Below are 24,526 nucleotides of genomic sequence, written 5' to 3'. Positions count from 1 at the left end.
ACTTATCGAAGACTGTCTTTCCTCCATTGTATATTCTTACCTCCTTTGTCATAGATTAATTGACCATAAGTGTGTGGATTTATTTCTGGGCTATCTATTCTCTTCCATTGATCTATGTGTCTATTTTTGAGCCAGTACCATAGTGTTTTGATTACTGTAGCTTTGTAGTATAGTCTGAAGTCAGGGAATGTGATTCCTCCACCTCTGTTCTTCTTTCTCAAGACTGTTTTGGCAATTTGGGGTCTTTCATATTTCCATATAAATTTTTAAATTGTTTCTAGTTCTTTGAAAGCTGCCATTGGTATTTTGGTAAGGATTGTATTGAATCTGTAGATTGCATTGGGTAGTATGATCATTTTAACAATATTAATTCTTCCAATCCAAGAACACAGTATAACTTTCCATCTGTGTCATCTTCAGTAGTTTTCCAAGTACAAGTCTTTCACCTCCTTAGGCAGTTTTATTCCTAGGTATTTTTAGTATTTTTGATGTAGGATGTTTTCAAAAGATTCAATAGAGGTCTTAATTTGGGCTTCGACTCTAGGCCTGAAAAGTCATATGGACTTTGAGACTGTTTATACATGAAGGGACCTTTAACTACCTGGAGCCAAACCCCTTGAGTTATATGTGAATAAACTGAGAACCAAAGAGAGGAACAGAGAAAAAGACACTTAGAAGTCACTCAGGGCAGTTGCAGAAGTGAAAGCCAGGTTCTTCTCCCTCAACAAACATTATTTCACCAAATATTTATCGAGCACACCATACTAAGCAATGGAACATTCTAAGTAGACAAAGAAAACCCAGAGTCTCTATCTACCCTTGAAAGTTTAGGAAAACAAGTCACCACCTTCAGTAAGAATGAAGTCATCATAGAAAACAAATTTAGGGTTATCAAAGGGGAAAGTGAGGGGATAAATTAGGAGTATCGGATTAACAGATACATCCTACTATATATAAAATAGATAAGAAACAAGGATTTACTGTACAGCACAGGAAACTATATTCATTATCTTGTAATAACCTATAATGGAAAATAATCTGAAATATACACACACACACATATAATACATATATATATATATACTGAATCAGTTTGCTGTACACCTGAAACTAACACAACATTGTAAATCAACTATACTTCAATTTAAAAAAAAGAATGGAGTCGAGCTACACTGTGCCCCAATACAATTTATATACCATGATATAAACTGTATATCAGATATTAATACCATGTCCATTGATGCTTGGGGTTTTGAAGTTGTGAGTGACAAGGATGCCAGAAAATGGAATGTGAGCTGAGCTCCTGCTCACACAGCTAGAGGGCAGTGCCTTGTGTAAAGCAGAACATCTCCCCAAGAACTTATGAGATGATGGGTCCTTTTTCTTCCTTCCCAAAACCAAAACAATGCTTTCTACTTAAAAACATTGACAATAGATTTGTTTTGGGATGAAAACTTTCAGTTTTAGCCAGTGTGCCTTGCTGCAGTAACACGTGATTGTGAGCCATTTCCTCTACATCCATTTTAGGGAAGATGGGTGGATCAGAAAAACATAATAGCATTGGGCTTTTATCAGACAGGGTTAGGGGAATTTTCTAAAGGACTCAGCAGTCTCCCAAACCAAGACCACTGCATGACTTGGGCACTAGTTGAACTCCTGTGCTAGTAGCAATTATTCAAAATGTATGCTGAGCTCTGTCAAAACCTTTGTCAAGGCACCCTGTTGGTGGTGAGCATTGGGACTTAACACAATGTTGACAGAACCCTCTGCTTGTTAACTATCTATGTTGATTAAGAATGTCGACTTTTTATTGGGACACTCACGTGGAACTATTTCCAAGAAATAGTAAGTGAAAAAAACAGTTCTATTTCGTGGGAACCCATTTTTGTAAAACACTGTGACAGAGTGACAGTGTATGTATATGCATATGTACCTGTATGGAAAAGTCACAGCAAAGATGTATGTGGATACCCATCAGACTATTCAGTGTCCTCTGTGGTAGGGAAACATGCTGAGGCAAGGGGGACTTTCAGTTGAAGGCTATATATTTATGTATCATTTGAGCATTTTACAACAAGAATGTGCCAATGTACTGCTTATATAATACACGTAAAGGGTTTTGACTAAAGAAAACAAAGACACGTCCCCAAACTGCAGGTTCTTACAAAAGTGGAAGTCTTTTACATTTGTGTAACATGTTTTTCACAGCCTAATTACAACCATCCTTTTCTTGATCCCAGATAGACAGAAAAGAAAGCAATTTAAGTTGCCTAAAGCAACATTCAGACATCACCAAGCCTCCAGAAAGGTGAACGATTATAAAATAATGTTTTAATAAATATACAAGGGCTTACACTGCAAATCACATGTTTTTCTACAAAGTAGGAAATACATTGGGTCACTATATGCTTTTTGGAGGTCCGCTGTTGGAATCCATGTCACCTGTATCACTTAATTCATTCACCCAATTAATATTTATTGAGCGTCTGCTATGTGCCAGGCTATCCTTATTCAGTGAGAGTCAGCTGGAATTTTACAGAGCTAAATTAAAGAAGTGGTGAAGACAAGGATAGTATTTTCAGGAAAAAGAAAAAGAAATCACCAAAAACTGCTTTTCTGCATCACTCAGAATCTAGTATGCAGGTCTGCCAAAGCTTATTGCCTTTTTTTTTTTTTTTTTTTTAAACATCTTTATTGGGGTATAATTGCTTTACAATGGTGTGTTAGTTTCTGCTTTATAACAAAGTGAATCAGCTATACATATACATATGATCCCATATGTCTTCCCTCTGCTTATTGCCTTTTATTATAATCATTTGCTTGGCCATCATGCTGTCCTGATGGACTCTGACTTCCTTGAAGGAAAAACAAATCTTTGTAGTATCTGTGGTGCCTGTATTGTGGCTTGAGTCTGTAGTACAGCAGGCATACATTCATTCATTCAATCCATCTACAAATATTTATTTGGCACCCACTACAGGTCAAGCGTTGCACTAGGTCCTTAAGATATAAGATAAGCGACAGTTACTTTCCAGTTGAGGGTTGGGGGAGACAAATCACAAAAATGTAAACAATTAGAATTTCAGATTCAAACAAACTACGTAGGGAATAAACTAGAATAGAGAAGGGCAGGTTGGCACTTTTGATAGGGTGTTCAGGGAAAGCTCTTAGATGATATTTAAGATGATATTTCTCAAAGATGAGAAAGGCAGCTCTGCAAACTAACACACCATTGTAAAGCAATTATACTCCAATAAAGATGTTAAAAAAAAAAAAAAATATATATATATATACTAACAGGTTATTTTCTGATATGTGGAATGTTTGTTGAATCAACAAATAATTAGTTGAGATCATATATATACTACTGTTCTATTGTCATGATACTTCAAATACAATCACATCTTTTGACACAGCATTTCCATATACAGAATCATATACATTGGAAGTACACAAATGCACATAGGTTTTTGAATAAAGGATGTTCCTTGCAGCCTTATTTGAAATGGGGGGCGGAAAAAACCCAACTAAACATCTATGCATGCAAAAGTGATTTAATAGGTTACGCACATTTGTTCTACTTAATACTACATACCTATCTAAGTAAAGGCTGTTGTTCCATTCTGACATGGAGCGATGGTCTTCTATAAGCAGTGGAAGAAATTAGGTTACCGTGTGTGCGTGTGTATGTGTGTGTGTGTGTGTGTGTGTGTCTGTATATGAGAGAAAAAATAGAGAATGGCCCAGAACTTTGCTAATTCTAGAGCCAATAGCGACATGTGGCTGTTGAGCACTTAAAATGTGACTAGTCAGAATGGAGATGTGCTCTAAATGGAAAACACTCACTAGATTGTGAAGACTTAAAATGAAAAACAACAACAACACTGTATTTCTACTGGACAGTGCTGGCCTAGAAGGACTGTTCCTGGGGAGTAGGACTGGGGAGAAATTTTGATAGAGAGGACACGGAATAGGGACTTTCACCTTGAATTTAAACTCTACTCTATTTTTCAAAAAGCACTTAATTTAAAAATTTAAAAGCCAGTAGTAGGAATCCAAGCAAAATTTGTAGTTTAGTTAATAGTCACGTGCCAATGTTAAGATCTTAGTTTTGACAAATGGTACCATGGTTATATAAGCTGTTAACTGAAAAAACTGCTGAATACAGGAACTCTTTGTACTATCATTGCAATTTTTCGGCAAATCTCAAATTGTTTCAAAATAAAAACCTAAAAAAATAATGGGAAACAAGCACTCTAACAAGATGTATTTTCTGCTTGGAGATTCTTACTCAGAGTCTCAACGTACTGTAAAGCAATTGGCTCCAAGTCAGCTTGCCCACCCAGAGTTCCTTGTAAACACATTTGCTTGAAATAAGGCAGCTAGGATAACTAAATGTCATATTCCTTAGTTCTCACCTGAAATTCCATCTATTCAGAAAACTCCTTTCTTCCCTGGTGGTTAGAAGCTGTCTGGTTGCTGCTTAGCTACCAGGAATTTTTGTTGGAGTAGGAGGCTTGCTGGAGAGAACAGGAAAGGCATCACCTCTCTGAGGACTTCACTGAGGCCTGGGCAGCTGGCAGCTTTCAAAGCCCCTCACCATTGGCTCCTTGCTTCAGCCCTCAGATTAAGGTCAAGAGATTTTTGCTAAGATCTTGTGGTGAACTTTGGGATAAAGAAATGAATAAAAAATCTACATTATTAGTATGGCAACCTTCACCTATATTTTTACAGTTGTTACTTTTTACTTAAGGGTTTCCAGAATAAAAACTAAATTCTGCATGCAAGCGAACAGGAATGGCAAGTAAAACTGGGTAATAAAATTTAAAACAGATTCAATACAGATATATGGATATAAGGATATTTCAGAACTGACCAAAAGAAGATAACACTGCATTGGAGTGTGAAATATTTCTAGTTTACACAAACTAGGTATAAAATGCATGAAAAAGTACAATTTCAAAATGTAGAAATTACAAAGCACATGTCAACTTATCATGAAGCAGGTTGTTAAGTATAGACTATAAAGCTATAATAAAATATTTTCCAAAGGTGACCCATCCACAAAACAATTATATTAAAATAATGTGGGTATTTAAACAGATGTCCCAGTGCCACCACCACACCTGAATAGCTTAAATAACTTTTTTTTTCTTTAAACATCACTGCTTTCTCTGGAAAAAGAGTCACACCATAAGCAGAAGGAGTTTGACTAAGAATTTACAAAAGAAAACTACTACTAATAAAAGAGTGACTTGGAATGACCTTTATAATTAGTCAATACAACTGAAAAAAAAGATAGAGGATCTAGAATCCTGAAACTCGTATTGCTCCACTGCATAGGTTTTCCACTGAAAATAGGCCAAAATCTGAGCCCTCCTGAAGCTTGAGAACCCTCCAACCAAGTGTTCCAGCTGCGCCTCTCCTTTTTCCCACTTCCCAACTGAGCCCCAGAAAAGGATGACAAAAATCTTAAAAATTACAGCACGAAGGGCATCTCTACTTACCTCTAGAAAGACTTTCTCAGTAGAAATCTGGACAGAAAATTAATTTGTATTCAGTTTTTTTTTTAATTCAAGCTTAAATGAGAATTAAATTTATATGGGACTAGGCATGAAGGGATGCCCCCAAATAAATTAATGACAGGTTAAACCACTTGGAATTTCTGCCTGGGGAATTCTAACACTAGAAGTGATAGGCAGTTAAAACACGGTAAGACCTTAATTTTTCAGTTTGAAGAGATCAAGGAGCCTCTTCTTGTACTGTGGGTCTCTATGGCAGAGCTCTGGGAGAAAAATCCTAAACACTTCTAAGAGCAAACCACACATTCAATCTTTTTACATTGTTTTTAATTAAGTGACCACTTGCCATTGCCCAGACCCTCTGGGGTAGCTTGATAGTTTGTTACCCTTTCTGTCATCTTCTGTATTACAAATAATTGATGTAGAGTGGATCCTACCCTGAAAACCAGGGTTCCAATCTCTGCTGGAACACTGTAGACACGTCTAGAGTGATGGCGCACTCTACTGCCCGCCTTGACCTTGAACTTAACTTATCCAAGTCTTAATTTCTTTCTATGAGGAGGAGGGTGGACAGGAAAACATTGCTACAGTATTTAAATCTATTTTTTTATTACAAAAAATGGATAAAATAATTCAAATTATAGAAGCACATAAAAGCAAAAAGTGAAACTATCTTTTGACTATTTGCCCTTGTGGAATAACCATATTAATTTGGGAATATTCTTCTGGATTATTTAAAGGCAAAAAAAAATTAGCATTAACTATATATACTATTCTAGAACTCTTTTTTCTTTTGACTTAGCAATATAGATTTCTCCTTTGACAAGTAACACAAGGTCTGTGAGAGTCGGGATCTTGTCTGTTTCCTTAACTGCTATATTTCTAGGAACTAAAACAGTGTCTGGCACAAAGCAGTCGACAAAAAATGTTCACTGAAAGAATGACTGACTGAATGAAATCATCCTTCCTGTCAGATCAATCAGAAGTTCTGTGGGGTCAGGGATGTGTCTATTTGGTCTCTCTCTATGATCCCAGCACCAGAGAACCTGGCACAGAGTAAGCACTTAATATTTGTTGAATTAGCAAAACAGCTCAATGATGAAACCACCTAATTTTTTTTACTTGTGCCAGTATGCTGACATACCCCAATAACCAATCATTCCCCAACTGATGGAAAACATCTCTCACAAACACCATTGCAATGATCGCCCTTTTATATATATTCTTGTGTAAAGATTTTTGCAGAATAAGAATCCCTTTTGTGGGGGAATCATTAATCTGGTTCATATGTTTTCTGTGGTCCCTTCCGTCTAGAATTTCATAAATTTAAAACACCTAATTTTTCAGCTTGTTTAAAAGCTACTGCCTGGAACTTTGCAAACTGTTCTCCCTGTAGAAAGCCAGTGCTTCCCAATACTGCCCAGATGCAGCCCAAACACTGCAACAGACAGGCTGCCTGCATCCTTGGTGACCAACATCTCCTGCATGCAACGCAGTAGCAGCTCAGTCATCACCTGGGGAAGGCAGTTTTCAGGCAGTGACAGGTCCCTATTGTTGATTCATTCAGCAGAAAGGGGGAAAAAAGACAATAACACACTTCCAAGGGCCTGAGAGGGAAAGGATGCTGAGAAGAGCAGATGCTGGACAAGAGCAGAAAAGGGAACTTAGGAGTATTTTCAAGTTCCCCAACAAGTGAAGCTCTGTCTGAGCTCTCCAATGGAAAAGTCTTCCCAGAAATCTACCTCTCTGCTTCTTTAATTTTTTCACTCCCAAGATATTTAGTAAGTTTCTATCCGTATTATGTGTCAGAGCTGTGCCAAGACTGGGGAGGAAGCAAATAGGCAAGATAGACCTACTCTCTACCATCTTGGAACTGAAGCTTAAGGGCCATTGTCTTTCCATCAGGGGATCTGACAGGGACAAATACATATGGCTGGAGCCCTTTACCTACTTTCCACCAGGAAACAGAATTTGTGTCCCAGTCACTACTTCTTCTTTTGTGAGAAACACAGCTCAAGTTCTCTCCATGAATGGAGAAGTTGGTCAGAGATCTTTCCCTCTGAGTGCACCCCCAAGCAAAACCTGTCAACACACACTAAGCATACTTCCTCTTTCTCCAGGAGCACCTGCCACACCACAGGCCTTGCTGGGCAGTCTTCTTAACTTAAGCCAAGGAGAGCTGTGCACTGGCACTTACTGTCACAGAGTCAACATTCAAAGAAGCATCAACCTTGAGACTCAAAGGGAACCTTCAAGACCATCTACTCCTACTCCAATAGTTTCCAAACCTGCCACGGTTCACAGAGCTCTTTGAGAATCGGCGGCCCCTTTAGACTTCCTGTACCGAAAAAGACACGCACGTATCTCAGCACATAATTTCCCCTGTATTTTCAGAAGCTTCACGGACACACCATATAACTGAATATCTGGAATTCCAGAGACCCCATATTAAGAATTCCTACTCTCTATAAAAGCCCATTTGAGCTCTAATGCCCTGATTAGCAGCCTCCGAGTTGGGTGGCGGGAACACAGAGGAAATGTTGTGCCTGTCTAAGTACAATGCTGGTCCCAGTTCAGTCCTCGGGTGAGCTACTTATCTTTAGAACATGGAAAAACTCTGCTCGGTGGCCGAGGACAGAACCTCTAAAACCAGTCAGGTGAGCCATCTCATAGTTTTCAAAGAAGATAACACCAAACCCCAAAAGGAAGTGGTGAATCTGGTGGCGTTGAAAGACAACAGCCCAGGGGTTGTCAGGACTGCTGCCCACTGCTGACGGAGCAGTAATACTTGTATGGATCCTCCATTTCATATACGTTCTCCTCAATGATATAGATGTTTTCCTCTGGATGTGTCCTCTCTCCTGCTGTATTTGCTAACCCCGAGGGAGGGAGGTTGGCCAAAGTGATGAGGCTGTGGAAATAAAGTGATGCAGTTGAGTTAAGCATCCCAGGCAACATGGAATAGAGTTAAAAGAATGGGCTTTGCTGAAGAGATAGCCACCAAGGCAGTATATGATCCTTGATCAGGTCCTGACTAGGCAGGGGAAACATAAAATAGTAATGAAAATAGTCTGGGGAATAACTGCACAAATTCAAATTAATCTGAATTTTCTTAGGTATAAAAATGGCATTGTGTTATCTAAGAGAATGTCCTTATTCTGAGGAAGTGCAGACTGAAGTGTTTAGGTGAAATGTCAAGATGTCTGAAACACCTTTACAAATGGTTCAGAAAAAAAAATATGTATGTAAATAGAGAAACAGATAAAGCAAATGTGACAAAATATTAAATGACACGCTTAGGTGAAGGGTTCTACTGTTCCTTGCAATATTATTTCAATTATTATGTCAGCTTGAACAATTTCAAAAAGTAAAAGAAATGAATGTGTTATGGATCCAATGAGACTTGAGTTCGAATTCTGCCTCTGTTGCTTTCCACCCATGTGATCTTGGGTAAGTTGGATTTGCTTTTTTCATTTATTCATTCAAGAACTATTTAACGTGTTTATACTGTTCTATGCATCAAGAGATGCAACAGTGAACAAAACACAAAAATCCCCTAGAGGCTGTATATTAGTAAACTTCAGTGTCTCAGGGTCCTCCTCTATAAAATGGGAATAAGTACTCTATCTCACAGGGCTGCTGTAAGGAACGTTTATTCATTCAACCCTCAAATATCAAATGCATACTAAGAATTAGGTGTGTGCTAGGAGATACAGTTCTTAATGTGGCAGACAAGTTCCTAATTTTCTATGGAGTTTACATTTATAGGTGGAGATGAACATTAACCAAATAATTTCATAAAGAATGAATTATTGCATGTAAATATTACCTATTGATATTACCACATTTCAAGTTTCAGCTCTAATAAAGAATACTGACACAGAAAATATAAAGCCATTGATAATTAAATATTTTATTTGATCTTATTTGACTTTTTTACTGCAGACTATTTTGTCTTCATAACTATACGATCTAGATTTAGTCTAAAATTATTAGTGGTTTAGAGAATATGCAGTGGACAGAATCACTTTTTTCTTGAAAGTTTTTAGAACAATACCTATGGTTAGGCCTCATCCCCAAAGATTCTGATTTATTTGCTCTGGGGTTGACAATAGTATGCTTAAGTGCCCTGGATGATTCTAATAGGCAATCAGAGTTAAGAAGAGCTGGGCTGGGTTGTAAAAGCCCTGAGAGTAGATTCTGAGTTTCTTGTTCATGTCTATAAACCAGTGGCCACCCAGAACCCGGATGTAGTAAGTACTCAATCAGCTGAAGGGTCAGTTCACTGAAAAAGCCCTTTAATCAGAAATATATAAGCATTTCCTATCAATGGGAGACAAATTCTCTACCTTAACTTTAGGACTAAAGAAGCTAGAGGGATTAGGGATCAAGAATAAAACCGAGCAGCATGTTAAATTTGCATTTCATAAATCTAGGCCTAAAGCAAAAAGGAAGTAGTAAAACTTTAGATCCCAAAGTCTCAGGGCAGGACTTCTAAGAGCAAAGATCAAAGCCCAAATTAGAGTAGGAATATCCAAGATTCCCACCTTCCACTACTGCACGCATTATTCTTACCTTAAATTTTGTATCTTCTCTTTGCTATCAGAATACCCTAGGTAAAAAGGCGAAGAAAAGTCAATTTAAAATGCTTTCATAAAGTAAATGAGATAAAGAAAATGAGCTAACTGGAGGCAAAGATTGTTTAGGGAAGTCTGGTCTACCTATTAGATTGAATTAAATCAAACCACTGATATGCATCTTGATTTATTACATAAACTATGCTGAAAGTAATGAAGGTGCATTTTTCATATTTAACAAATGTAGGGAGCGCCCACTACGTGTCTGGTAGTACGCTAAGCACCAGGGACACAAAGGTGAACTATGAGCCCTGACATCATGAAACTTGCCTTCTAGTGAGAGAGGCATTTAAGAAAAAAAAAGTAAGTGGGAAAAATAAAATAATTTCAAATTGTGATGTAATAGAAAGAAAAGTATTGCAGCAAAATGGATGGGCCTAGAGATTATCATACTGAGTGAAGTAAATCAAAGACAAATATTATATGATGTCACACATGTGACATCTAAAAAATAATACAAATGGATTTATTTATAAAACAGGAACAGACACAGAAAACAAACTTATGGTTACCAAAGGGAAGGGGGGGGTAGGGATAAATTAGGGGTTTGGGAATAACAGATACACACCACTATAAATAAAATAGATAAACAACAAGGATTTACTGTATAGCAAGGGAGCTATACTCAATTTTTTTTTTTTTTCGGTACGCGGGCCTCTCACTGCTGTGGCCTCTCCTGTTGCGGAGCACAGGCTCCGGACGCGCAGGCTCAGTGGCCATGGCTCACGGGCCCAGCTGCTCCGCGGCATATGGGATCTTCCCGGACCAGGGCACGAACCCGTGTCCCCTGCATCAGCAGGTGGACCGTCAACCACTGCGCCACCAGGGAAGCCCTCAATAGCTTATAATAAACTATAATGGAAAAGAATCTGAAAAAATATATATATATATTTTATATATATATAACTGAAATCACTTTGCTGTATACCTGAAACTAACACAATATTGTAAATCAACTGTATTTCAATTTAAAAAGAAAACAACAACGCACTGGAATAGATAATCAAGAAGTTAATCAGAAAAGAATTCTCAGAAGAAATGATCTTTAAGCTCAGTTCTGAAAGAAGAGAATGAGTCAGCCAAATGAAAAGCCGGGGTGAGCATTCTGGATCGAGTAAAGCCCTGGAAAAGATAGTAGTGAGTGGCTGAAACTGAAAGCATGGCTGGAATAAGAGAGTGGCACAAGGTAAGGTCTGAGAGGGAGGCTGGGCTAGATACTATAGTACCTTGTAAGTCATAACCAGGAGTTTGGATTTTATTCTAAGACATAGGAAATAACTGAAGGCCAGAAATATGATCTGACTGGGTTTTAAGACAATCACTCTGGCTGCTGTGTGGAGAATGAATTAAAAGGAGGTATGAAAAAATGAGGAGGTAAATAGAGAACTGCCTCAGAGTAAGGTGGTGAAACAGAGATGCAGAATTACGAAAGGATTTTAGATATTTGGAGAAAGTGCAGGAAAGTGAAGTTGGATTGTGTACTAGGAGTGATGAAAGAGGGGATTCAAGGATGGCTTCTGGCTCTCTGGCTTAAGCAACCAGATGTATGATAATGAAACACTATGATGAAGAAGATCAGGGAGGGGGAGGTTGGGTTCTAAAAAGGTGGAATATAGACTCTAGAGCTCCTTTCTTGACACAATGTGGGACACATCTAAGTGGAGATAACAACTGGACAGCTGGCCAATCAGTATCAACACCTTTGAGTGCCGGAGAGAGAAATTAAGGATGACATTTAAGTCTATGGGAATATAGGTCATCATCAGCCAGAGGGCATGGAGAGAGGAAAAGGGCCAGCCCTGGGGAATCACAACATCTAAAGATCATGCTGAAGAAGAGAAAATAACAAAAATGACTGAAAGGTGTGGCTAGTGAAGACACTGGTGTTTCAGAAGCCAAGAGAAGGAAGACTTTTTAGAATGAGTGAGAATCAACTTAGTTATTGCTGAAAGACGTACTACAGTGAAGACAGAGGTATCTACAGGATTTAGCAAAATGGAGGTCACTGGTGAGCTTGACTGAAACTATTTCCATGGCACTTCAGGTGTAGAAGCTAAATTGGGAGGGGGCGTGGTTAAAGAGTGTGGAGGGGTGAGAGGTAGGAACAACTCATCTGAGAAATACGGCTGTAAAGGAGAGCAGAGAAATGGGAGTCACTGGAGAGAAATGTGTGAACTAGGCCATATTTTTATACTAATAAAAATAGCATAAACAGGAATGGAGAGAGAGATGATTCTGGAGAAAGTGATCAAAGGAAGAACGAAGTCTTGGCTGAGGCAAAGTGGTTGAAACAGGCTTTTAATACTTCATCAGTGCAGTGAGAGGTGAGGGAGATTTGAGCATCAATGAAGTATGTGATGCTCATCTCAGACAGTGCACTAGAAACATACAGGATTGCTGGGCATTACTGAGTACCAATTTATGGCTTTGATGTCATGACTTAAAAACCTATCACCTTGGTTGTATGATTTTCTCCAGCAACTTCTAGGGAAAAGACTGCAGATCGAATACAACTTTCCCATCTATTCTTCCATGTAGTCATGTTTTGGGAGTAATCATATGTGTGCACAAAACATGACTTCTCCCACTCCTCATCGCCCTGCTTGCATACCCTCTACACAAACCAGAACAGTCCAGGCCTCGGCAAAACTCAAAAAGTGGGTGTGATCATTGCTCCTTATCAACCTGTAGACTCCATATTCATGTGGTCAATTTCCAAACTCCACTGCTATCTCTCCATAAACCCAGGTAAGTGGGGGTGAGTAGCTTCTTGCTCTCAGCAATCCATTTACCATTAATGGCAGAGTAACAAAATGGTGAGCAAGACAGCCCCAGTTTCAAATCCTCTATCAATTAACTGTGTAGCTTTGAGCAAGTTACTTAACCTTTTAGCACACTGGTTCTCCAACTGGTACATGAGAATAATATTAGTACCTTTCTCAACAGGGTAGTTATGAGGATTTAATGCACATAAAGCACTTGGCAGCTTCAAGCCACACAGGATGAGCAACTCATCCCAGTTTTCCCTGGACTGTTCCAGTTTTAGCACTGAAAACCCACACATTAGGAACCTCCTTCAATCCTGGGAAAATTTGGAATGGTTTGTAACCCTACACATAGTTGATGTTTATGTATTAGTAAGAAAGGCTGATAAAATAATAGTGGTATAAGGCCTTGGTCTCTGCACCAAAGAGAAGAGAATATATCACAGTTATAAAAGTATGTGAGGCTTTCGGGGTGATGGAAGTGTTTGGGCATTGATTGCGGTGATGGTTTCCTGGGTGAAACCATCTATTGAAATTCATCAAGTTGAACACACTTTAAATATACAGTTTATTGCAGATAAATCATACTTAATTTTTTTTAATAAAGATAAGTAACTTAGAAATAAAATATGTGTGCTGAGTGTCACAATGGAGGAAAATACAAACGCTGCGACTCTGGGCATGACCCAGTGTTAAAGGAACCTGCTACCCCTCTTTAAAGAACCATGCCTGAGAAATAAATAAGATAGAAAAATGCACAGAAGAAAGTGAATGTCGTTGTTGTGCTTCCTAATAAAACTGGACATGTTCATGAATTAAAAAGGTTTATTTCCTTAACAAAAGATAAAAAAACAGGTACTAGAATCAACCTGCTTGAATTTGAATTCCAGCTTTGCCACTTACTGATTCTGAAACCTTGAAAGCTTACTGTCTCTAAACGTTATTCTCCTCTGCTATGAGAATAGGAATAACAGTGCTATCTACCTTATATGAGATGGTGACGATAATAAATATAAAACATGCCTGTTACATGGTAAGCACTGAATAAAAATGAGCTATTATTATTGTTGAGGTTTGGAAGGACTAAAGAGTATTTATTCTAATCACCTGTAGGTATAAATATAAACTAATAGTTCTATCTTAGGCTTGTGTTGGTTCCTATATTAACAGTTCCTTATCAGATGGAGAGAGAAGCACCATCAAATGACTTACATTTGAGAATTAAAGCACCAGAGATAAGAACGAGAGCCAGCCCAGCAGAAACCCCTGCTCCGATGTAGAGGCCTATTCTGGTGGTGGCACCCATGTCTTGTAACTCATTAGCCAGTGTGGATATTTCCTATGGAAACACAAACAGAATTGCAGCAAATGACCAGAAATCCATTGTCTGCCCAGCCAGTCTCATGACTTATGCATGGGACCATCCCTTTCACAGTATCTCAGGAATGCAGGGACCTTGAAATGACTCATGATCTGTCCCCTTCTAGACAAGCCTCAAACCACCCAAAGAAAGGGATTAGCTGAATCTTTGGTGTTAGCAAGGGAATAAGAGGTGCCTGTCTGTGCTGTGGGTGGAGAAGCAGCCTTAGTAAATGGACTCCCCTTTCCTCACATAAAAAGTGGGGCCCTGTTCATTGATGATTCCCTGGTGTTCCCAGGGAGTTTCAGAGTGGTCTAAATTTGGTGTCTTGCCATGAAACCCCAACTTTCACAGAAAGACAGTGATTTAAAAGCTAGGAATTTGCAGCCAGACTGTCTTGGGTTCAAATCCCAGTTCTGTCACCAAAGAGCTGTGTCATCAGGAAGAGCTGTGTAGAGTTATCAGGAAAATTAAGTGACGAAAACCAGAAAATGCTTGGCACAGAGCCTGGTACAGGATAAATCTCAATCAGTGGTAGCTATTATTGCTATTGCTCTAATTAATTAGATATTTTGTTAACTCAGTCACAGCGAACATACTGCTTCTAAAATTTCACTTCATGTTCCTCCTTTAAAAAGAGTAATGGTAAACACTTTTAAAACAACGTCAAGGAATTAAGTCTTCCATTTATTCAACAGACATTTACTGCAGGAGTGCACCGTGCAAGGTCACTTGCAGTAAGCACTGTGGGCACACAGAGGTACTGAAAAGGCAGACCTGGATTGCAAAGAAGACAGGACAAACAAAAAATGCTTGACACTGAGTCAGAGATTGAGTTAAATGAATGCAGACCCCTGGATACATCCTCAAAGAATTTTCCAGTCACTGCTATCAGGTTGTTCTCTAATGCAGTGGTCCCCAACCTTTTTGGCGTTTCAAGGAAGACAATTGTTCCACAGACGGGGGTTGGGGGGGATGGAGGGGGGATGCTTCAGGCGGTAACACGAGCGATGGGGAGCGATGGGGAGCAGCAGATGAAGCTTCGCTTGCTCGCCCGCTGCTCACCTCCTGCTGTGCAGCCCAGTTCCTAACAGGCCGCAGACCAGTACCAGTCCACGGCCCGGGGATTGGAGACCTCTGTTTTAGTGGTTTTCCCTTTTACTCTGAGAAGGTGGGAGACACTAAAACGGTGGTCGATTAAAATACTGCTTTATTTTTAGTTAGATACCTAAGTTCTTGGGTTAGAATATTCTTGCCTGGTGTCTTATCATAAATAAATAAATTTAAACAAACAATCTTTGTCATTAGGGTTGCAATGGAAGCAAGGAGAAACATACTCTGGGGTGATGGAGGGTGTCCGAACCCTCCACAGTGATATACAACTGTAAAATTTGAGAATAAGGACAAAATGCTAATGCTTCTTCCTTTTGGTTTTCCAGCACCTACTATGTGACAGGCACTTTACATGCATCACCCCACTCCATCCTTACAACAGGACTTGCAGTTACAACAGTTATCAGCAACATGTTACAGCCAAGGAACCTGAAGCCAAGGGAGATTAAGGCATTTTCCCCCAAGGAATGAGTGGGCAGGAAGGAAGTCTAAAGCCATACTTTTTTTCCTCTGAGTTGAGCATAAGGTCAGCTCACACACACAGTTACTCACTGTTTGATTTTTATCATGGAGGGTCTCCAGTGTCTGTGTCTCTGCCACAAAGAAGAAAAATAGCCAGTAGAACAGTTAAGAATGCTTTCTTTTATATGAGTTTTTTTTAAATCTTAAAAGCTACCTATAATCCTATTTGAAATTAATTCTACTCCATTATCTTCACAATAATTAACTGAGAGACAAACAAAACTTACTGGACACTTACAAATCAACTTCAGGATGACCACATTTTTTTCGTCCAGATGATGTACCCAACTACTTATGTTCTATGAATTGGAGACTTCTTCCAGGAAAACCTATTTTGAATATGTGGTTTGTTGTGTCCTCAGGGCCCTAAAGAGGTCTTCAAAATTCCAACAACACTGATCACACAGAGGCAGGCATTATAATTAGACTTTTTTTAGATCAAATAACTGTTCTCTAATATTTATTTTGTTCATTTTTTTAATTGAAGTATAGTTGATTTACAATGTTGTGTTAGTTTCAGGTGTACAGCAAAGTGATTCAGAATATATATATATATTCTTTTTCAGATTCTTTTCCCTGATAGGTTATTACAAAATATTGAGTATAGTTTCCTGTGCTATACAGTAGGTCCTTGTTAATTATCTGTTTTACATATAGTAGTGTGTATATGTTAATCCCCAACTCTTAATTTATCCCTCCCTTCTCCTTCCCCTTTGGTAACCATACGTTTGTTTTCTATGTCTGTAGGTCTATTTCTGCTTTGTAAATAAGTTCGTATGTATCATTTTTTTTAGATTCCACATATAAGTGATATCATATGATATTTGCCTTTCTCTGTCTGGCTTACTTCACTTAGTATGATCATCTCAAAGTCCATCCATGTTGCTGCAAATGGCATTATTTCATCCTTTTTTATGACTGAGTAATATTCCATTGTACAAATGTCCATCAACAGATGAATGGATAAAGAAGATGTGGCACGGTTAGAAATTGAAAGGTAACGAAAGTTAATTTTCTTTAAAAAAAATTTAACATTTACTCATTAAGAGTAAGACAGGGTATTTTGTTCCCTAAAAGATTGAAAATAATAATAACTGTAACTATAATTTACCATGAACAGGCATTGTACTAAATTCTTCAAGGGAAGTATCTCATTTAGCATTCAAAACAACTATCTTAAAGTAGGGACTATTAGTCCCATTACAGAGATGAAGAAGCTGAGAATTAGGAAGCTAAGTGACTTACCCAAAGTCACACAGCTTAGTGAATAACAGAAATGGCCTTCCAATTTAGGTCCATGTGGCTTTAAGCACACACTCTTAACTGTGCTGCCTCCAGCAAGGCTCATCTCGGCACTGTGATGATGAAGCCTCCACACTGCCCAGCTGCCAGCTCACCTTCTTTCCTTTTTATTCATTTAGTTAGTCATCTGCCTATCCATTCGATGAACATGTACTACACCCCCACTCTATGCCAGGCACAGGGGACAGGGAAAGAACAGTGAACAAGATGCGCACAGGCCCTGACCTTGTAAACACTGCATTCTAAAAACCAATAAGTTGTCAGCTTTGGGAAGATTAAGCATGCCAACCTATTTTTCTGTGTGAGTCAGAGGATCTGAAACTTTCTAAATGTCAAGGTCACTTTCTGGAAGCTTAGAAGTCTAAACCTTTTAATGTAGAACTGGTTTACAGACTCTGATTTTAATATTATAAAAGCATATTCTCAGCCTAAAGTTTAAAAAAAAAAAAAGGAAAGGAAAGAGATTATCTTCCACTTACCTTAGCTCCTATTTCCCAAAAGGAATTTAAAAACCACACTGGTGGAACTACTAAGTAAACATGTATCTTAACCACACACAACATTTTCTAGTGTAAATCCAGTTTCTGCTTCCCTATAGTTACTTTTCTTGGCCTAAATGGTAAGACTGTCTAACTTTTTTTGATCAAATTTTTTTAATCAATTTTCCATTTGATTTTCATAGTTTGGAGCCATTGCCTTTCTTTGTTTAAGTATTTTCTCAGGCCTTTGAAAAGCTCAGAGATTGTAGGTACTCTGCCTATATTCTCAAATGCAAAAGATGGCTCCATTTCTGTTGCCCTAAAGGGAAGGAACAAACAAGTAAAAACTGAAAGGAAGGACACTTCTGGTTATGGTACAGACACTTCTAAAAAAACACGCACTGTGTTGTGAGGAAGCTACCTCTCCATCTCAGAAGGTGGGTAACCATACAGCGAATGCCAACTTGGGAGTGACGTTGTAAAGAACCTTGAAACATGAGATGGGAAAGTGGGATCCTTCAAGTCTCTTCTAGGTCTACAGTTGTAGAATTCTTTAAAATATAACAATGGCATATGATGAACACATGTATGATTTGGTTAGCCCACTATGTGGGCGATCATCTGTTTCCACCATATTTAATTTCCTCACTAATTTCATAAGAGATGTTGGCTACCAGTGACTAAAGAACCACCAAAGATTCAACTTCTAGAGAGCTGATGTTAATATCTATAATAATAATTAATATTTGAGTGCTTTCTCTGGGCCAGGCACTATGCTGAGTGCTTTACATACATGATCACATCAGTCTTTACAACAATCTTATGACCTAGGCACTGGAATTACCCTCATTGTAGAGGTAAGGAAATTGAGCCTCACAGAGTTTGAGCAACATAACTGAGTTCATGAAACTAATACAAAAAGCTGACATTAGAACGCATCCTGCCTGTCACTGACATACTTAACCACGATCTCATTCTGCCTCTGAATCTTACCGATAATGACAATAACTAACATGTATTGAGTAGGTACCAGGATCAGACACTGCGCTAAGCACTTAGACACGCTTCCTTATTTAAATCTGAGATTTATGAGATTAGGATTTGGAATTTACCTATTATTAACCTCATTTTACAGAATGAAAGACTGAGCTCCAGAGAGTTTAGGGAGACCAGGACTCTGACAGGAAATACTTAAGATTAACCTCCCTGATCAACGTGACCTGAGGTCTGCTCTTTCGACCCTATCTTCTCTTCCAAAGCGGCAGGGAAAAGTCCTTGTTGAATTAGTTGAAGAATTTAGCTGCTCCTTCTGAGGTCAAAATCTGAGGAAGATGACAGACTTTATTCCAGTTAGAAGGGATTCTTGAAATCACCTAATCCAGATTACACCAAACATGGACTGGGGTCAGTTCATGAAAACATCACCAGTCCAGGAGTAAATCAGAAAATAATAAGGACAGCGTAATGAGTTTTTCATTAGATTAAACTTATTTAATTTAAAAGTGTCCTTTTTTTTTTTAATGCAGGGGTGGCAATAGTAGAAATTTTCTTTCCTTGTTTGGCAAAATACATAGCTCATCAAAATTCTTTTTTGGGGGTTGGGAATTATACTGGGTGGTGAGATCCAAAAGTCTCTGAACCCGTACCTCAGACAGAAGAGGAAGTTGCTTTCCAGAGAAGCGAAAGGCTTTGGCCCAGGTCTGAGGGCTACTCCTGACTAATCTAGAACCCTAACCCAGGGCTCCTTTTTCCCAGCACAAATTTACTTCCACCACCTCCCTCACCTCAAACACTATCTTGGGTGCACAGTTTGAGAAAACTCAAACTGTTTTCTCATGTTTTCCCCATATTCAAAATCCTCTTAACTCAGAAACCAACTAAAGGCTTCCTCCTAGACCCCATATGTAATTACCTGAGCCAGGTCCCTCGGTGGTGAGCGTCCTTGGAAAGGCTGCAGTGATGTCCCTCCATGGAGTCCCAGCAGGGGTGACCTTGGCTAAAGACAGAAACCAACTTAAGGATGAGGCCTCTCTGAGAGCAGGGAGCTTGTTGCAGGGAATCAAAGGGGCAGCAGAAATAACTGTAAACACAACAAAAGAAGAGAAACACATGCTCAACTTCCAAACCTACCTGAACACACCTTCGTTGAGAGTGTATGACAATCCAAACGTCTGACAGAGGTGTGTTACAGTCATCATTATCACAGTCTGATTGTTAATAATGGAACTTACAGCCACAGTAAATGTTTTTCATCAAACACCTCATAAAATCCTTCCAGTGGCCTATAGGGTAGGCAGTATCATATTTTACAGAGGAGGAGGTCACAGAGTTTAAATAACTTGCCCAAGATTACACAGCTGGTAAGAAGCAGTGTCAGATTTGAACTTAGCTCCATCAGCCACTAAGTACATGCTCTATAAATGTTAAAACATGCAAGCACACGTGCCCCCTCTCCCCGACACATGCAGAGTCCAGTGGTTCTCAATCCTGGCTGCACATGGGGGAGAATCATCGGGGGTAGACTTTGTAAAACCCCCGCACTCAGGCTCTACCTCCAGAGATGGTGATTTTTCTGGTTGTGGGGTGGAGTCCAAGCATCTGTGGGAGTTAAAAGGTTCCCCAGGTGATTTTAATGACCGCTCAGGTTCTCAGACCTCTGATCTAGGCCTTTCCTCCATTCTCTAGATCCCGGCCATGAGGTTCAAAATAGATGGAGGGAATTAAACATGGCTGGGCAATGCTGGTGGGGCCTGTTAAACTTCAGGTCTTAGGGGCCCAACCTGAGGGCTTTAATTGGGAAGACCAGAGGTGAGACCAATCAGTGTATTTAATATGATCCACAGGCAAATGTCATTCAGAAAGAAAGTATGCAAAGGTCCACTCACCTGGTTTGATGACCAACTCCAGGTTTGATTTTTGATCATTCATTAGGCCTGGGAATTGGATCCGGCAGCAATAGGTCCCACTGTCAGCTAAAGTCACATTCTTTATGGTCAAGGTCACATCTCCTTCGTGGAAATTCCTTTTTAGTAGGTATCTGCTGGATGTCCAATAGTTCAAGTTCCTTCCATCAGTGCTGAGTACCAAATTGTGACATTGAAACAAAGGGCAGGGTCCCTTGCCCCAACACACAGGCACGAGATCCTCAGGGGTGGGTGGAGAGTAGGCGCAGGGCAGATCAGCATCCTGACCCACCTCAGACATGTATACTCCTTCCAAAGACCCTGCGTAAAGAGGGAAGGAGAGCAATGAGGGAGGCTGCTCCATTTCAAGAAAACTGCAAGCAATGCCTTGCAGAATAAAGAGGAAACTACTACTGCTACCCTGTTTGGAGGACAGTTCACTACAGCAATGATTCTCAGACTTGAGGGGCACTGGAATCTCCAGGAAGCCTTGTTCAAACACAGACGGCTGGGCTCAACCATCAGAGTTTAGAGTTAATCAATCTGATTATATATTAATCGGAGCTCCTGATTTAATAGTTTGGCGGGGGGTGGGGGGGGGCAAAAAATTGTATTTCTAACAAGTTCCCAGGACATGCTGATATGCCCCAGGAGAGAACTGTGGCCGGTCCTGTGAACACCGAAGGGCAGTGCTGATGGAAACAGACAATCAGACAATGGGTAATTGTCGGCCAGGAAAAGAGCTCACCCATCTGGGCTAGTTGTCTGTTCACTAACACAGGGCAGTTATCCTAACACAAATCTCTTTTGTTTTTCAAGCACCAGGCACATAATAAATAAAAACCCTTGGCTGAATAAGAAGTTAGTGTATGGCTGTTCTGAGGTTGAAAATTAATTTATATATATATATGTACACACATATATTCAAACAGCATGAAAAGTATATGAAAACTCTACGCCCTCTCCCTGCTCTTTTCCATTTCCCAGCTCCCTTTCCCAGAGTCTATTCATTAAGAAGCATTCATGTACTCCCACTCCCCTGCAACACACACACACACACACACACACACACACACACACACACACAGAAGTCCAATATACCCATTATTCTGCTCTTTGCTTTCTTCAATTCACCTTATGACTTAGACATCTCATATCATTATGTTTCGTCAGCATCACTGTTTGTATCATGGATATATCATAATTTCTTTACCCACTACCCTACTGGTGGACATTTAGGTTGCTTCTAGCATTATGATGACCATCCTTGCATCTTCATCTTGCACCATCCAATTCCAAAAATCCAGACTTACTTGTAAGTAGTAGCAGCAAGAGCAGGACACAGTCAAAGGAAAAATGTGAAAACATGGGTTCTGAAGAAGAAAAGGCAGAGAATGGCTCTGTTTAGGTGCCGTTTTAATTCTCCAGCTGAACTGGGTACTTCCTGGAACTGTCTCTCCTCCCCAGTCACAGGAGCAGTGGCCACTCTCCCAACTGCAGGCCCAGCACACCAGATGTCTGATGACCAATCACTCCTCTATTAACACTGTCAAGTCTATGATGACAGCGAAGGAAACCCCGCTTCTCTCCTATGCTAGACCACACACATCCTGTGAGGACTCTGACATTTATTCTGTCCGCATCAACAAAGAGGAAGCAATAATCAGAGGAAGAAAAGGGTTACTTCCTCAAGTGTCTCTTGGCAAGTAGAGTGAGCCCTCTACTGTCTCCGGTGAAATAATATATAGTCCTCTGTTTGAAATGGACAGTATTTATTGGAAACACAGGTAGAAATGTATCACTCATGCATTCATTCAGTCAAGTCAGTCAACTGGTGAGTCCTGTGACCAATGTTTATAAAGCACCTACTATGTGTCAGGCACTGGACTAGGAGGTGGGAAATACCACCATGAATGGCCTATTCCTTATACTCATGTTTAGGTGCCCTTTCCGCTCCAGTCATGAGCCTAATTCTTAGCCTTTGCTCTAACACGAATTGGGCTATGTCATATAACCTTGTTAGGTCTGCCTCCTCATTTATAAAGTTTATAAAATGAGAAAATTGTGCTAGGTGATATATGCACAGCTCCCTGCTCTAATATTCTGACTTTGACCTGAACTTCCAAACTCTTCCACTTAGGAAAAATGTGTTCCTTTCTGCAATGCTTCTTTCCCCCTTCTGTGGGGGGAACTGAGGGGACCTCAATGTTCTATTTCCTCTCATATACACAAGATGTCCCCTCTCCTCCCACCCCACAGGCTTCGGGCATTAACTGTCAGAAAGTATTGAGTTCCAGCCACACTCTCCATCACTGAGGTTAACATCTCAGACCCAAACAATCTCAGCCCTGGGAGAGTAACTTTTGTCTGGAAACCTTAAAAGCCAATGGTTATTTACAAAAGGGAAGTGAGATCACGATGAAATAGTTTCTGAAAACCCTGTGGTCTTTCTCTGTCTTCTCTGCCTGAATTTCCTTGTCATTCACTCTATTTTTTTTTTTCTAGTTGCGGTGAGCGGGGGCTACTCTTCGTTGTGGTGCACGGGCTTCTCGTTGCGGTGGCTTCTCTTGTTGCAGAGCACAGGCTCTAGGTGCACGGGCTTCAGTAGTTGTAGCACGTGGGCTCAGTAGTTGTGGCTCGCGGGCTCTAGAGCGCAGGCTCAGTAGGTGTGGCGCATGGGCTTAGTTGCTCCACGGCATGTGGGATCTTCCCGGACCAGGGTTCGAACCCGTGTCACCTGCATTGGCAGGCGGCTTCTTAACCACTGCGCCACCAGGGAAGTCCTTGTAATTCACTTTAAACCTTATTAAATGCATGTAATATAAATATCCAGCTTGTTCTATGTGTGTACTTCCATAGTGCCACAGAGCTAGCAGTTACTCAAGAGATCATGTTCAATTTCTTCATTGTATATATAAGGGAAACTGAGACCTGAAAAGATTGATTTGCCCAAAGGTACATGATTGGTCATTTCAAATAAGAACATGAGTCCCCTAAGCTCCAGATTTTTTCCATTATAAACCATGTTTCATGAATTTCATATCTGCCCTTAATGAGTCTGCCCACATATCTAAAAACAACCAACAAATGCCCATATTCAAGTGTAATGCAGACTTGATTAAACATGGGGTCAGAGGTTAGATTTACTAACAGCATGACTTCAAGCAACACTCTTAAAAGTTTTAGCCATCAGATTTTGTGTTCTGATTTTTGTTTTTTGGTTTTTTTTAATTATTACTCTGTTTTCTGTTCATCTCTAGAATTGCTACTGGGTCCAACTTTATAAAAACATTAACAATGTATTAATTCATTGAAGTCTAGACATGAAGGAGCCTAGAAATCCACTCTAACCCCTTTCTTTTATTCTGTGTATAAAGGACTGTTTCTGAACATTGTCATGTTCATTTAACTTTTATTTCTTGTTTTTTAAAAACTGTTTAGGTAATACATCCAAATGGCTAAAGTTTAAAGCAATATAAAAAGCTTACATTAAGAAGCCTCATTCCCACCCCTCCAAGTCCACTAATTTCCCCAACCCAACCTATAGGTTTCTATTGTCATGTCTTTTGTGTATCCTCCCAATGCAGACACAAGAAAATAAAATATATATTCTTATTCCTTCCTTTCTTAAGCAAAAGAGCATACCATACATACATTTTGCACCTTGCATTTTCTATTTACTATTTTATATAAAAATTTTCTGACATATTGGGCTTCCCTGGTGGCGCAGTGGTTGAGAGTCCGCCTGCCGATGCAGGGGACACGGGTTCGTGCCTCCGTTCAGGAGGATCCCGCATGCCGCGGAGTGGCTGGGCCCGTGAGCCATGGCCGCTGAGCCTGGGCGTCCGGAGTCTGTGTTCCACGGCGGGAGAGGCCGCAACAGTGAGAGGCCCGCGTACCGCAAAAAAAAAAAAAAAAATTTT

The 24,526-nt window shown here is 39.7% G+C and overlaps 2 protein-coding genes across 3 annotated transcripts in view; both read right to left on the bottom strand.

The window, feature by feature from the left end:
- Positions 1-4,528, bottom strand: part of HAVCR1 (hepatitis A virus cellular receptor 1) — a 42,518-nt gene extending 37,990 nt beyond the window's left edge. Inside the window, exon 1 of the mRNA XM_024760156.1 lies at positions 4,419-4,528. Within this exon, the coding sequence (XP_024615924.1) occupies positions 4,419-4,430 (12 nt within the window). The 5' untranslated portion in view covers positions 4,431-4,528. The remainder of the gene's footprint in view (positions 1-4,418) is intronic.
- Positions 4,529-7,887: 3,359 nt separating this feature from the next.
- Positions 7,888-22,267, bottom strand: HAVCR2 (hepatitis A virus cellular receptor 2). Of its 2 annotated transcripts, none has more exons than XM_024760158.1 (7): positions 21,917-22,267; positions 20,586-20,924; positions 19,613-19,696; positions 15,950-15,990; positions 14,137-14,263; positions 10,098-10,134; positions 7,888-8,433 (listed from the first exon to the last, which is right to left on the bottom strand). In XM_024760158.1, the coding sequence occupies exons 1-7, from the start codon at positions 21,969-21,971 to the stop codon at positions 8,274-8,276; spliced, it is 843 nt and encodes a 280-aa protein (XP_024615926.1). In that variant the 5' UTR covers positions 21,972-22,267; the 3' UTR covers positions 7,888-8,273. The 2 variants fall into 2 exon arrangements, with proteins under 2 accessions (XP_024615926.1, XP_024615925.1); XM_024760157.1 differs by having other exon boundaries at positions 8,239-8,433; positions 19,613-19,780.
- Between the last annotated feature and the right edge of the window lie 2,259 nt (positions 22,268-24,526).

This window comes from Neophocaena asiaeorientalis, unplaced genomic scaffold (genome assembly GCF_003031525.2).
Source record: "Neophocaena asiaeorientalis asiaeorientalis breed wild unplaced genomic scaffold, Neophocaena_asiaeorientalis_V1.1 scaffold336, whole genome shotgun sequence".
Taxonomy (NCBI): Eukaryota; Metazoa; Chordata; class Mammalia; order Artiodactyla; family Phocoenidae; genus Neophocaena; species Neophocaena asiaeorientalis.
Note: the sequence above shows the minus strand (reverse complement) of the source record. Positions and strands in the feature narration are given on the sequence as shown.